Raw genomic sequence first — 16,096 nt, forward strand, 5'->3', positions numbered from 1 at the left:
AATGTTGTCCAATGTTCAAGGAATGTGAAGCCTTCCTGTGTGCTCCACGATTTTAGTTATGCATTTAGATTATTTATTTCCAGTTGTCTATGGTCCTTTGCAAGGTGCCAGCAGTATCCCAGAAAATACCAGTTTAGGTCTTGTCTTTTAATTTCCTTCCTAGATCTCTGAATTTGTTTTGCAGGGATCTTGGCCTGTCTCTTCCAATGTTGTTTGTACCGATGTGGACGACTACTACCGGGTCGTCTCCTGTTCATTCAAGGAGCCTGTCCACGTTCTGAGTGATGTGTGTGGCAAAAGCTCCTGGAAGGCAGCACACAGTTGTTGTAAGGGGCTCCAGACTAGAGGTCTTCACAGGTCTACCCGGACCCGAGGACCCGACTCGTACCGAACGGGTTTTCGGGTGCAAAATTGTCACGCAACACTCGGGTCGGGTCTGATTTTGTTTACTCAGTAATACACAAACTGTCCAATATTTTTAAAGAGGCTCTCCTTGGTACTAAAAATCATTGTTTATAATTCCTGTTGTGTGGATTGGTTTCCCCCAGTAGCACGTGACACGGCTTGCAGAGCGCAGTAGCAGACATGTGACCCGTATCAAAAGGGTAACTTTTAGATCATTCTTAAAAGTCTTAAGTAATGGATTTGTTTATGAAGGACGTGAAAGAAAAACAAATTCCAGGAACAAAAGCTCACAGAAAAATGCAAGTCTGCAGTGTGGGAATCATTTATTGTTATTGTGGATAAAATAGGAAAACAAGTTTTACAAAACACAAATTTTAGCATCTCAATTCCATTTGCTCTTATGTAAAGTTTGTAATAGAATCACGCATTTACGAGATTGTACTTCAGTTTATTTGATTTTCAGATAATGTATTTATCTTTGTGTCTTTTACACAAACATGTATTTAATTTTACAGTGCTCTGTGTAGGTTCATGATGGAATAAACACTGTCTGTAGTTCAGCGAGATTTCCAGGTTGACTGGATAAAAAACACACTGTTTTAATACTGTATCTAGTCAGTGCATATACTAAGCTGGGGAAAAGAAAAGCGTTCCACTGTTTTTTCGGGTCGGGTCGGGTTGATTAATTTGGACCTGTGAAGACCTCTAGTCCAGACTGCACACTGAACTTGCTGTGTTTCTCAATATGGAGTCCCTGACAATCATAACCTCCCTTTTTTTTGCTTCCTGGACAGCACCGTTTACAGAGTCCTGGATGCTGTTCCTTTCGTTCTCTTGATGTTGCTTTTGATCATCTAAATTTTGAAGTGGATCAATTTTGTTTGACGTTTTGATTTCTGGTGGTGTGTTTGACTGTGTTTCTTTTTTTTTCCCCTCTCTCTGCCTATCTGAACTTGACTTCTATCTCCCTGGTGTATTTCTGTCTGTTAGGGGTGCAAACTTCCAAGAATTTCAGGTGTGCCAGCTCCTCAAACTCCTATTGCTCTCTCATTTCGTGCAGCTCCATTTCGAGCATACTTACTTGTTGAAGCAAGTCCTGGATCTTGCAGCACTTTACACACACTTGGTTTAGCTCTGCCTGGTTTTCTCGGATTTCCCACATCACGCTGGTGTCACAGATTACTGGCTTGAAGGCCATGTTATTTATTTTTGTTTTTGGAAGTTTAAGTTTAGTTTCTGCAGCTGCTTTCAAACTGCTCTGCACTTTTCCACGAAGCACTTCTCCCCAAGCAGCCACTGTTTGTACTCTTCACAGAGAGTGGGGAGGGGATGGAATAGGTGACCTAGTCATGTTGTTGAGAAATAAGAATCTTACGAAAAAAAATAAGGTTCTGTTGGAGCCGCAGCGTTTTACTAGTCCTTGCTTTCCTGTTCTTAGCCAATGCTTACCGCATCATATCTGAAACGGGACAGAGAGACGCCAGGAACATTATTCTTAGCCGAGATACTGGAACAAATTTAGGTGGAAAGTATGTTTTCTCACCCTGTGATTCGAATGCCCAGTTCAATGTTGCCGCACCGGCGCGACCAGCTTACCAAATCAGGAGGACCTGTCAACAGGCTACTATGGACGCCGACGTCAATGACTGGGAGGGATATTCTTTTGTTCTTCATTTTACCCTCCAAATGGGTTTCTGCAATGGAGAGTGCAGAGACAGGGAGTGTGTGCTTTCAGACCTCGATTACCACCGATCTCGAGCTGCCTAATGTTACCTCAGGTAAGCTGGTCCAAGAGAATTGCTCACTGGGGTCTGAGACACAAGCCATGCATGGAGCACCGCCACCATAGAAGAAACAAGCCCGGATACTGGTTGACAGGAGGTGTGAAGTAAACCTGACCTGCTCGCTCACTTTGCACTGGCTGGCTGTTTGCTTTTCTCATTTACCAGGATCTAGGGCTGTTCCTTTTGGGCAGGACTGTCCTTTATACACAGACCAGCTAAGAAGAGTTTTTAGGGGTTTAAAGAGTTTAAGGTGCTTAACAAGACTTTAAAATCAATTCCCTTTTATTAGCCTTAGTGATATTATCCCTGCCCATATTTAAATGAGTGCTAACCAATGCTTAAATCCATTCACTTCTCATTCCCCACCTAACCCAGTGGAAGTGTTGCAGGACACCCTGCAGTGCTTACACGAAACGATACGTTACCCCTGCTGTGTCCCGTGTTTTCTGTATCACAGTTAAACATGTTGCAAGCTCTTTTGAAACTCTTATTCACAAATCAACTAGGCAATACATTCCTCAACATTTGCTCAAGAGCTTTTGCCAGGAGAAAACAAAATGCTCCTATTAGGATCTCAGTGTATCAAGATCACGCTCCCTCCTGCAACAATGCTGGTTTTCCCTCAACAAGCCACCAGAGCACCAGCATTGTTGCAGGAATTGCAATATAGACAACACAGGATACAGCAAAGGTGATATACTATGGGTAGTTCAGAATGATCGAGAAGCGACGCAATAATTATCATTCTCTCCAAGTCTGTGTCAAAAATTTTATTTTCCTTAAGAAACATTGTAGTACCATAAAACTCCTGTGATGAACAGAAATACAATACCTAGAAAAAAAAAGAGTTGCCATCTCCTAGCAGACATTATATATAAAAAAAAAAAAAATACAATGAACAGAAAATTAAAACTATTACAATGGCCACTGGGTCTAAACAACAAGACAAATAATAACATGGCGGTATATGCAGGTTTTAGTACAAGTTAGTTGCTTATAGTTAAAACAGAAAAACTAAATGATACAAAAATATCCCATTCCCAAACCTCAACTTCCCAGTACTGAATAGATTTTTTTTTTTTTTTTAAACCAATCCTTCCAGCTAATATAATCAGTTCCCTAAACAAACCACCCCATTAAAATAAAAACATTTCCACCGATGGAGTTGTCTGGAGTTAATAAATTACTTCAGAAGCTGGTTCTCAAAATAGGATCTAAAGACACAAAAACCCCACCCTCCAAAATCTTTCATACCCAATCAGAATGTTCACATTCCTTCCATGGGCGGAGACTCAAGCTGTCAGCCAATGGAGGGGGGTTGGAGTTTGTCATTGCCAGTACCACTGTAACCCATTCACTTATAGTCACTGTCTGTTGCACACAACTGGTTAATCAAAACAGAAAAATAGCGATCCGGAGCCATTTGGTTTATCAGGAGTTTGTGTGCAATGCTGTGTGCAGAGAAGCAGAGGCATGAGGGCTGGAGATCTTGTGGTGCGTGAATGCTGGCCGTTATTGTGTCTAACTGGTTTTACAGACAGTGCCTGTATAATGTAGGACCAAAAAAAAAATAAAATGTTGCCCTCCCAGTATATCTCAGATTAGAAGAGGGCACAATTCTGCTGAAATCAAGTACAAATCTGGTTCTTAAGAAAAGGTTTCACAGGGGGGATTTCATTCTTCCAACTTCACTTTGTGAAAAGGATAAAGCAACTTCCAAAATCTGAGCGACGGACATGTACCCCGTAACACACAGTGGCATCTAGTGCCCAAAAATTGCAACAGCACCTTCTTAGATTAGGAATTTTAAAATAAAGAAAAGAATTCCCCAGTCCGGTTTGTGGCTGTGCCCAGGACATCAGGGAATAGAAACAATGTAAAGCATGTCAAAGCAGCTAGGATGACATCAACATAATGCAGTATAATGATAACCTCCCACAGAGTCAGTGCAATCTACAATAGCACTCACTGATCATGCTAGCAATCTGCTGCTCTCATACTGAGATCCTTTTTCTGTAGAACTCTCTCTGGTTTGAGATTGGGAAGCTTTGTGTCTGCATCTCCTGACTCCACAGTCCTCCGAGTTGTAAACAATGGATGGGAACAGCATCTCCTGACTCCACAGTCCTCCGAGTTGTAGACAATGGATTGGAAAAGCACCGGATGTGAAAAAAAGATTTTTCAGCAACTTGAAAAATGATTCCAGCAAGTATAACTTTTACAGAAATGTAGAAAGCACATTTTATATTCTTGCAGGCTCTTATACATTTGTATGGACTGGGATGTCACGGCACTGTTTTTGTAACCAAACCATGAACACAGACCAACAAAGCATACCAAGTGCAAGCCGACTGCTTGAAAATGTAGTTTTGGCTGCAGAAAAACACACTGCCCTTGAAGCCTGCGTGTCATGCAGCTTTATTCAGGGAGTATATTCAAGCTGCTACTGTCAGTAGTGGTACAAGTGGTTAGATAATGAAACCTCTGCATTATACAGATATGGGATTAGGCTGATTGGGTGGATGACCACAACTGAATTGTCTTATCTAGCTGACAGAGTGCTGAATTTCAGTGCTGGCACAAGCCGTGGGAAACACAAACGTGCCGTACAGAATGACCACTGGAGGGCACTGTTGAAACCCAATGTGCACACAGCAAACTTGTTCTTTTTAACAACTGCCTCCAGAAAAGGGAGGCGATCATACAACCGCAAGGACAGTCAAAGCTCAGATATTTTTCTTTTTTGTGTTGTCTTTCTTATATAGTTAACTTTAACAGCACCCCCCTAAAGGAAGCAGTATTTCATGGAGTCACTGTGTTCCACGATTGTTCTGTGCCAGCACTCTGTATCAGCTAGATAAGCCACATGTGAGGATCAAACACCCCCAGCAGGTTTAATACGCTTGCCCTGCAGCTCAGGAACGAAAGCAAATCAAAACAATCCTCTCACATTCCTTCTGTGAAAAAAAATAAAATAAAATACTTTCAAAAACAAACAGGGGCACCTTTAAACACTACATTCAATTCAGGTGGCATGGAGGTGGACTTTAAAAACAGCACCTTTAAAAAAAAAATTAAAAAAATGTACACAAGGATGAAACAATTGCAACCACTTCACCTGGCGTGTACTGGCATTCTGTACGGGGTTTGCAATGAGATGCACTGTATTTTGATCGGAAAACATTAATACTGGGGAGCAACACGCATATACATAAAGTAGACTTTTTATTCCTAGGCACCTTTTCCAGCTTGTGTGCTGTGAAGTCAATCGAATCATCAGCTTGCAGGGCAAGAAAACCTCACTGGTCACGGCTGCGTTATTAACATCCCTTCATTATATACACTGAATGCTCTTGACTTGAAACAAACCTATAGTGCTGGGATGAACATTGGTCTTTTATATACAATTCTAAATGTTAATCTTCAATTTGGAATTAGCTGGTAAACCAAAAAGGATGATTTTTTTACAATATTACAGTAAATAAAAATCTCCTGGGAGTAAAAACCAAGCACCCCATCAAATGAGCTATTAATAGAGAGAAACACTGTTCTGTAAAGTGCAATGGGGCTTATTTGTTTTGGACATGTATGCATTGCTTTTCTTTGCCTCTACAGTCTATTTAAATTCTATTATATGAGCAAAAACCGAACATGTTCCAATATTCCAATACTTGTCCCAACACTAAAGTCAAACTCTTCAGCAGAACCTGATTGAATTACCAGAATGCACTGGACACAACCACGTCACACATGAAGGGTGGATCTGCACAATCATGATTCACGACAGTTCACTCCCCCTCACAACCCCACTGTTTTATTGCTTTGCCAATTACTAGGCATGTTGAGTAGTTGTTTGTACTGCAGCCTGTTCAAATCAAAAACTCAAGTTTAGCCTTGGACTGTGCCCAAGTACTTCGATGCGCTTCTGAAATTCCTTCCTCTAGTATTAAGTTACCAGCTCAGTACTGGCCCTTCATGGGCAGAAACCCCATAACTACATGATTAAGATCCAGTCAATAAGGCCCTTGCTAATTCATTGACAGCGCCTAGCTTTCAACCCTAACACTGCACAACAATGAGGGAACTGACCTCCAATCAGAGAGAGGTAAGCAACCACTAATCCTGCACTTCAGTGTTTACTGATTCACAAAACAATCCATTCATCCTTCAGTCATCACTAAACAGTGCTGCACGGGCTCTCGTCATTGAAAAGGCTTTCCTAATGTACGAGACCTCCCTAAAAATACATTGTTAAATAAGACAGAGCAAATTCTACAAAAATAAAGCAGTGCGATCTCTTTAAAAACAGACACAGCCTCTTCTGTTGTGATCTCTTGTGAGATGATGCAGCAAGTTTAAACAGGTATAAAACACTGCCCTGCTTGATACGAGAAGATTGTTTCAGAATGATGACTGGAAGTATAGACTTAGCATGTATAGAACGTGTTTTATGAATGCTCATTCTTACAGTATAGATGGTTATATTGTTGCTGGTGAATGGGCACTGTCCATTGCATTCACAAACATCCCAGCCAAACAGCTGTGATCAGTGCATTGAGACACAGCAGACCTAGCCAAGTGGGAAGCATGGGCTCTCCACAGAGGACTCATTTCTAGCAACACTAACACGGCACAAAAAAAAAAGTTTAGCAGCGCAATCTACAAAGAGGTTACACGTGAATATCATATTTCATTGATAGCATTATGAATCTCTCTCCAGTTTGTTTTTGTTTGTTTCAAACTGCAGAATGCAAGACCGACCAGACAAGACTGCTGAAATCAAGTGATACCAAGGATTCCCTTTCCTCATTAGCACATCAGTCCCTTAGAGTTCAGTTGTTTTAATCTTTTACGAATACCAGTTGTCTGTAAAACTGGATAAAACGCCCATATACGTAGAATTTTTTTTTTTAAGATACCTTTTATAGTATCGGCTGAACATGTGATCATATTGAAGGTATGAAACCAACAGCCTTCGTACTCGAATACCAGCTGAAAGTAAATTAAAAACTCATTGCCCGTGTGCCAAAGTGAAAATAACCTGGCAAGGCTGTTGCTAATAAGAGGCAAGAACAAGTTTAAAGTTTCAGTTATTACAGAGTATCTAAAATAATGTTTTAAAAAGTTAGATAATTGATGATCTTGGCAATATCAGCATACCCTAATTGCAATTTTGATTAATTATACAAGTGTTGAAATCTAGCATCGAATATATTTTTCATATCCGGTGCTGCTGAGTGAAAGATATATATACACAGTTGTAGTCAAAAGTTTACATACCCCAATGGAAATTTATAATTTCTAGAAATTTCTCAAACAAGGAATTTTTAGAAAAAATCTTTTGTAGCAAAAGTTTTGCTTTTGTGGATGAGGAAAAGTTACAGGTAATAGATGTCTACAATTATTTATTTCAGCAATTTTTTTTTTGCAAAACTCCAAAAATGCTAATTCAAAAGTTTTCATACCCTTTGATGCTATGATAGTATTGTCTACAAGGTGCTAGAAATTTCAATATGATAATGCAGAACCTAATTCTAGAAAAGCCTAGAAAATGCTGTTAGGCATAGGATGATTGCTGTCATTACCAAGAAGTCATGGTAATGAGGCTGTGTGGTCCAGTGGTTAAAGAAAAGGTCTTGTAACCAAGAGGTCCCTGGTTCAAATCCCACCTCAGCCACTGACTCATTGTGTGACCCTGAGCAAGTCACTTCACCTCCTTGTGCTCCGTCTTTCAGGTGAGACGTAGCTGATGCATAGTTCACACACCCTAGTCTCTGTAAGTCGCCTTGGATAAAGGCGCCTGCTAAATAAATAAATATGGGAAAAAGTAAAGAGCTATCTGAAGACCTTAGGCAGAAAATTATTTATGGTCATAAAGCTGGAGAAGGATACAAGAAGATTTCCAAGCATCTGAGTATCCCAATTTCAACTATTTGTTTCTATTATCAAGAAGTACAAGACTCATGGTACTGTCACAATGCTCCCTTGGTCTGGAAGAAAGAAGGTTCTTTCACCAAGAACAAGTGGAAGAATTGTGAGGAAGGTTAATAACAATTCAAGATTGACTGCCAAAGATATTCATAGTGATTTGGCTGGAAGTGGGACTGGGTTTCCATTTCAACCATAGGTCGAGTATTGCATGGTGAATGTCTCAATGGTCGCAGGCCAAGGAAAAAGCCACTCTTAGGAAAATGTCACAAGGACAATCGCTTAAAGTTTGCAAAACAGAATTTGAACGATGGATATGAGTTCTGGTCAGGTTTTGTGAAGTGATGAAACAAAAACAAAAATTTGGTCACACTGATAGTCGTTACGTTTGGAGAAAGTCTGGTGAGGCGTACAAAGAAAAGAACAACATACTGTCAAGCATGGAAGTGGTAATACCCTTCTGTGGGGCTGTTTTTCCTCTAATGGCACAGTAAATTTTGTTCCATTACACTGTAAAATGGATTCCATAGCATACCAAAAGATATTGGACAATCATCTGAAACCCTCCGCTATAAAACTTGGTTTAAAGCGCAACTGGACGTTCCAACACAACAACAAAGCTCACATCAAAATCTACTTCAGAATGGTTAAAGAAGAATCAAATCAAGGTTCTGGAATGGCCTAGTCAAAGTCCAGATTTAAATCCGATAGAGAATCTTTGGTATGAGTTGAAGAAGGCTGTGCACAAGAGAGGTCCTTGGAATTTGAATGAAATGGAACAATTTTGTGTTGAAGAATGGTCACAAAAAAAGTGTCACTAAAGAATCATGCCAAAAGCTCACTGACAAATATCCTAATCGTTTAAAAGAGGTTCTTATTGCTAAAGGTGCCTCAGCTAGCTATTCATTTCATTTTCCTTGTCAGGGTATGAATACTTTTGAATTAGCATTTTGAGTTTGCAAAAAAATTGTAGACATTATTTCTTGTAACTTTTTTTCCTCATACACAAAAGCAAAACTTTTGCTACAAAAGATTTTTCCTACAACTATTTGTTTGAGAAATTTGTAGAAATTATAACATTTCCATTCAGGTATGTAAACTTTTGACTACAACTGTAATTATAGTTTTACCGTATCTCATTTTGGAATCGTTCATAACCATTAAACATTCAATAGTGCTGAATTTAGAAATACTAAAAGAAATGCAATAAATTCACTGACAGACATTTGGACTAGAAGTCTCTCTCAGTGTCTTCTGAAGACATTTAAAAAAAGACTTGCGGTCGAAAGGTTCGTCCTTGAATTTATTATGTTTCTTTTACTATTTCTAAATTCATTTCGAAATGTACACTACAGTAATTTCTAAATTCATTTCAATGCTACAGTATATGGACCTGTCTCCCTCTGTGTATTGGGTATACTCTTCAAGCGGCTACACCATGATTCACTCTGCATCTCGGACAGTTTTTATGGGGAGCTGTGGTGCGTCCCAAGTGGATTAAGGCGACGCAGTCCGATAGGAAGCCAGATTCCAGATGTGGATGTATCTCCTGTAGGGGGCGCGGTCTGTCTCGTGGGAGGGAGGGAGGGAGGGGGTTGTGAGGGGTCCATGTATCTCCTGTAGGGCGGGGTCTGTCTCAAGGGAGGGAGGGAGGGAGAGAGTTGCGAGGGGTCCATGTATCTCCTGTAGGGTGGGGTCAGTCTCGTGGGAGGGAGGGAGGGAGAGACGGGGTTGTGAGGGGTCCATGTATCTTCTGTAGGGCGGGGGTTGTGAGGGGTCCATGTATCTCCTGTAGGGCGGGGTCTGTCTCGTGGGAGGGAGGGAGGGACGGGGTTGTGAGGGGTCCATGTATATCCTGCAGGGCGGGGTCTGTCTCGTGGGAGGGAGGGAGGGAGGGGGTTGTGAGGGGTCCATGTATCTCCTGTAGGGCGGGGTCTGTCTCGAGGGAGGGAGGGAGGGACGGGGTTGTGAGGGGTCCATGTATATCCTGTAGGGCGGGGTCTGTCTCGTGGGAGCAGAGGGAGGGAGGGGGTTGTGAGGGGTCAATGTATCTCCTGTAGGGCGGGGTCTGTCTCGTGGGAGGGAGGGGGTTGTGAGGGGTCTGTGTCTCATGGAGTGCCATCAGGGTTCTGGTATATGGAGGCTTTGTCTTTCAATAAATCCAGACATAGATGACAACTCCAACTTCCTAATAAAAAAACAAAAATAAAACAATAAATTAATATAAAGCATACAAGACCACCAGCCTTTTTTTTTCAGGGACTCATTTCCCATGTAATTCCCTTGAACAGATTTCAAGACTTGGATTAACTGAAGCAGACAGAAACCTGTTAACTGCAGAACACCAAGCGATGTATTTTGGTCTACACAGTTAGTACCAATCAATGATGATAACACCATATATGAATTAGTGTGAATCAATATCACATAATAGAACCTAAATCGATTAGAACCACTCATATATATATGCAATTAGTCTTGTTTCATTTGTTTGATATCAAATCAACTTTCTTTAAGTGAATCTGTATTTGCTAAAGTAATTGGGATTCACATCCTTTTAAAGCACGTTTTGAGTGAACAGTAGAGAATAGGGCTGGAAACGGAGACCATTTGGGACCATGGACTGCAAACATTTGCAAGAACAGACCAAATCAAAAGAGCTATCCTGATGAGCCCTCAATTATAGAGAGCTGTGACTTTCTGATGATGAGACCACAGGTGTACTTGGAAAAGACTTACGACAGTACACAGTCTCCACGATCAGTCAAATAAAGAAACTCACCTTCAGGGGGTTCCGACATGGCCGGCTGTAGACAGTACATGTGGTATCCACGATCACAGTCATCACAAAACAGCAGCTTGTCCTGAAACAGGAAGACCAGGTCAGGCACTCACATCCCTGGGGGGTAACGATTCATCAGGGATTGATGTCTCCTTCTTTACAAAATATATCGTAATAGAGGTATGTATCGTTTGAATTGTGATTCAAGACCAAAAGCAATACATAACTCACTGGAGTTACCAAGTGGTCCTTGAATGAAGAATAGGTGCTATTTTATAGGTGGCCCATCAGGACCATCACATGTATTGTGACCTGCATATCGCGACACGTATTATATCGTGACATTGGTGCATCGTTGCACCCCTAATCCCAAGCACTGCAGGAAACGTAATGTGAGGGTAAGAAATGATCCACAGGGTGACGCACACTGACATTCTCCACAGCTTGTGTTAAGAAGGTCATTGGCAAGTTCTAACAGAATTAGATGACGGGCTCTCTAGGGCCTTGTGTTAAAGGATTGAGGGAGAGACTCTAGTGAACTCACATCGTTCTCCGAGGTGCCGCAGATGTTACAGCACTTGCACTCGATGCACTGCCAGCGATAGGTTTTCACTGCAGCCATCATGACCGGAGTGAACTGGAGACAGGAGGGGTGTCCTGCAGAGAGACGGGGGAGAGATGTTGGGCAAACACACGCACAAACTGAGCTGGAAACCTAACCAAACTGGGTACAGGATTACATTTTATTTCCTGTTTAAGCTGTTCAGTTTCATTAACAATTTCAAACTAAAGATACTTCAAACTAAAGGAGCTGCAAATTGCATTCCTATTTTCTTACGCCCCTTATCTTGTTTTTTTTTACTGCAGTAACTCAAGCTTTTGAGCAGTCTGTTGAGGTGTTTTCTTCTTCTCGTTGCCTGCCACACACACGTTTAACGTGTCTTTATATTAGTAAGAGCCAGCGCCATCTAGTGGTCAGCTACTTTGGATCAAGTTTCTTTTTATTTTACTGCAAATACACTGCTGTGCACTAGATGGCGCTAACATAATATAAAGACACTTTGATCCAGCCTATATTACATATATGAATGGAACTGAAAGTACAGCTCCTGAATTCATAATCAAAAAACACAAAAATATGATATCCCCTTCGGTCACAACTTTTTTAAACTCTGTAGGGGACGAGAAGTTACCCTGCCCAGACTGTCCAAAGGTTTTTCAGAATTACAGAATTTACAAATTGTGTTTTAATGTTGAATGAAACTTGCTGAATATTGAACTATATACCACATTATAGTTTTCCTTATACTGAATGAAAAACTGACAAATCTTAAAAAAAAAAAAAATTACATTTAGAAATTAACATGAAATACTGTACTACTATTAAGGCATCCGGTAGGCTTTTGCGATATCATTTTATAGCTTCTTTGATTACATGATAAATAAAAGATCTCAATTATGTTCATATAGTTGTTTTTTTGTGTCTCAATCCTAAAATTCTAGGTGATGCAAAATGTTTGCCCACAGCTGTGTGTGCATGACAAATTATAGCATAGTTAGGAAACGTGGTAGAATTACTCAGGTGAACAAACAAACAAACAAAAATAAATAAATAAATAAATAAATAAATACAAACACAATATTTGGGCAACTGCAATAAAAGTGATTATATCATAAAAGTTGAGGGCAGTTAAAAAAAAAAGAAAAGATAAACTGCCAAGCAAGAGCAGTGAGTGTGCTGCGGACAGCAGGGGGGGGGAGGGGATGGTCTGCACCTGAGCGGCCGCAGTCTGAGCAGGACACCAGCCCCTCAGCCTGGCCCGTCTTGTGGTTCACTTTGGAGTCTCCCAGACAGAAGTCGCAGTAGTTGTTGGGCAGCGCCAAGCCGTCTGGCCCTTTTTTAGCTGCGAGCAGAAATCAGAGGGGACAGGTACACCGTTTACAAACCACATCACTTTACACAAGGAATTAATTTGTTAGGTTTTTGTTCTTTAGACTCCCGTTAATAATCCAGGCTAAACAGGTTTTTCCTGTACAAAGCTGAACATTAAAACAAACCGTTTCAGGGTCTGACAGTGAAATTGCCCTACAGCACAGGAAGCAGCATATTCTCTTTCAATAGTGTTGTCTGAAAATCTGCACAGTCCAAACTGAAGTATAAAATACAAGCAAAGAACCAAAACCATTTTCCCAGCTGAAGAAAAGGCAGCCAGGAATAATATTGCTTATGCTAATTATGATGGATCACTATGGACATGAAGGGTGGGAAGTTACACAAGATACATTCTCAGCATCTCAGATCAGAAGATATAATGGTTTGAAATCTCATGGTGTGTAAATTTGACATTTATTTATTTATAAATGCACACGTCATAAATTGCTAGGGGTGTAATGATTCATCATGTATAGATGAGTTGTGATCCTTTCTTTCCATGATATATCATCTTAATAGAGGTCTGTATCATTTATATTGTAATACAAGACCAAAAGCACAACATAGCTCACAGTATTTCATCAAGTGGTTCTTGAATACATCCTCTCCCTATCTCATTAAATTGTTCTTTTAACAAAATGATCTATCATTAAATGACCATTTGATCTTATGCCAATCGAGGTCATCCCATGTATCGTGATAAATATCATATCACAACTTGCATATCACGACATGTATTGTATCATGAGATCAGTGTATTGTTACAACCCTATTAATTGCTACTTGGTTTTGGTTATTATTACAACATTAAATATCCGAAGAGATGGCAGTGAATGCCACATGAAATGGTTTGTATTCTAGTCAGTTTGCATTAGCGAGACTCTACTGTGCGTATTTCTAATGGTGCTCTTGCACAGTGAGCACATGCTGGACTCACATTTCTGCTCCTCGGATCTGGGGCGGATGGGGGTGCGTGGCTCCAAATCCTCTCGATCCTCCCCCTCCTCGTCTGCCAGGTGGGAGTGTGCGTAGTGATAGCTCAGCCCAGGACGGTTCTTGTAGCGTTTCCCACAGACTGGCGAGCAAAACAAGACGTCACACACAACATGGACAGTCAACTCCAAATATCCCAGCCAATCAAATACCATCAACCTCACATGCTGTTCTCTCGCAGTACAGATCTCTACAGAATGTATGAACAAGAGGAGGCAATTCGGCCCATCAATGCGCGGTTCATAGCACCTGATTGATCTCAAGCTTTGTCTAGTCGGGTCTTCAAGGATCCCAGTGATTCTGTCTCAACAAGATAAGTGGGTGACCCATGTCACAGGGCTACATGCCAGTCATTACAGGAGCAGCTGGTTGGAAACAGGTGCTTATTTTAAAAACTCAGTATGTGGTACTAGACCAAGTTAAAGAAATCTGTTTGCTTTCAGTTAGTGTTGCACTTCAACATCTCATTTCCTGTCACTAACCAAACCAGCTGCTTCCCTTAACATGGAGCCAGTGCCATGCTTTAACACAGCAGACGTAAGCGAGGAAATGCACACACAACACCGGGAAGTAGGGCATGCAAACTGCAGTACCAGATTTCTCCATTTTAAAAAATAAATAAATAAATAAATAAAAAAACAGGTTGGCTTCTTTAAAAAATGCACACGTGAGACCTAAATAGCTAATGCAGGTGGACAGCAGGTCAGATTTATGGGATCATTTTATTATCTGAATCCCTTTAAACAAATTTAAATGATTTATTTTTACGAGGTAGGACAAACAGGGAGAAACAGAGGGGACTGAAGAACTGTTTTTTGAGAATTCGATTGAGCAGGGGCCTGATTGTTCAAACTCCTGTCATGTCAATAATATACCTAAGGGGAGTTTTGAAACCCTTTCTCTAGGACAGTGCCAGTTACAAACCCTGACTTAGTCATTCTTCCCTTGAAATTCAAGGGTGTTTGTTACGCTAGTGGAAGAAAATGCTGATTGAAGATACTTGAGAAAGGAGCCGTGCAGGGCAGTGTTCCTGAGCTGGGAAACACATGGCAGGATTCGGAAATGGACATTTCCAGGGTTAAACGTGTAATAACCAAGGGTTTAAAAAAACGTTTCTTTGTTACAATAGTAGCCGACTGAGTGCTGTTGAATTGTGGAGATCTGTTAACCTGTAACACAGGAAGGAAGTGAACAGGAAGAGGAAGTACAGTCAAAACCGTTTGATATCACTACACCTTTTATGAAGGATCTAAATGGTCTAAATAAGCATTAAAAAGGATGAAATATGCTGTAGTGCTTAAATACAGTACTAGGTATCGAATGGATTACAATAGTGTTCATTAACAGAATTTATTTTCAATACATAGTGTACTATACTGTGTTTATCAATGTTCAGTGGCTACCTCTAATCAAGTGGAGTGTATTTCATACAAAGAGGGCATGAGAAAGTACACACTCTCAACTTCATTAGAGGGAGCCACTAAACATACAAGTCATTCTAAATAACCGCTGACAATAAAATGTACAATCTGTTCATATAGAACCTGCTGTAGTTTAAGTGTCTCAAATGCTGTCATTGACATTCTGACTGTGAGATCTACACTCTCAGCGATACAGTAAGTGTAGTTGCTGCCAATAGTTTTCAATGGGGACCTGATTTATAATGTATGTTAACAGCACTGTGTAATAAAAACTCAAAGCTGTTACCACTGCAGTGTTCTGTATGCTAGAATTTCTATTTAGAATGTTTCCTGAACAGCTACTCACTCACATGGAAACCTTCTAATCTTATGCTTTTAATTCCCTAAGTGTGGAAATCAAGTGTATGACTTTTACATGCGAGTGACATTGGCCGGAGTGCGATAACCAAAGTGATATGATCAGGAGCTTGTCCTTATTATATTGTGGCATTCAGTGATAATAAGGAGGAGGAGGAGGAGGATGATATTAACTGGAGTGACATTGAGCAGGTTTGACTGTATAACGGGGCTTCATTTAGACGATGGTAACGTACATCAGTTATAAATACAAAACTACAGCTACCAGAATGAAAAGCAGATGTACCTGTTACATTTATATGCAAACATGCAAAAACATACATTCCAGCTAACTGAGTTTTACCACATTTGGATTAAACAGTGTTAAATGTAAGTGCAATTTACATATATAAAGACAGACGGGGATCTCTTTATAGCACCAGATCCTGATACTCTGAATATCGTGTTTTATAAGTATTGGATAAGCGGGTGTGTAAAACTCTACCGTGCTACA

The 16,096-nt window shown here is 40.5% G+C and overlaps 1 protein-coding gene across 1 annotated transcript in view; it reads right to left on the reverse strand.

Moving 5' to 3' along the window:
- Window positions 1-2,944: 2,944 nt before the first annotated feature.
- The window catches only part of LOC117398527 (zinc finger protein ubi-d4), a 33,638-nt gene continuing 20,486 nt past the window's right edge, over window positions 2,945-16,096 (reverse strand). Inside the window, exons 7-11 of the mRNA XM_059012002.1 lie at window positions 13,770-13,907; window positions 12,675-12,803; window positions 11,444-11,556; window positions 10,900-10,981; window positions 2,945-10,305 (exon numbers count right to left, since the gene is read on the reverse strand). Coding sequence (XP_058867985.1) covers window positions 10,226-10,305; window positions 10,900-10,981; window positions 11,444-11,556; window positions 12,675-12,803; window positions 13,770-13,907 — 542 coding nt within the window. The 3' untranslated portion in view covers window positions 2,945-10,225. The remainder of the gene's footprint in view (window positions 10,306-10,899; window positions 10,982-11,443; window positions 11,557-12,674; window positions 12,804-13,769; window positions 13,908-16,096) is intronic.

Source organism: Acipenser ruthenus, chromosome 43 (assembly GCF_902713425.1).
Source record: "Acipenser ruthenus chromosome 43, fAciRut3.2 maternal haplotype, whole genome shotgun sequence".
Classification (NCBI taxonomy): domain Eukaryota; kingdom Metazoa; phylum Chordata; class Actinopteri; order Acipenseriformes; family Acipenseridae; genus Acipenser; species Acipenser ruthenus.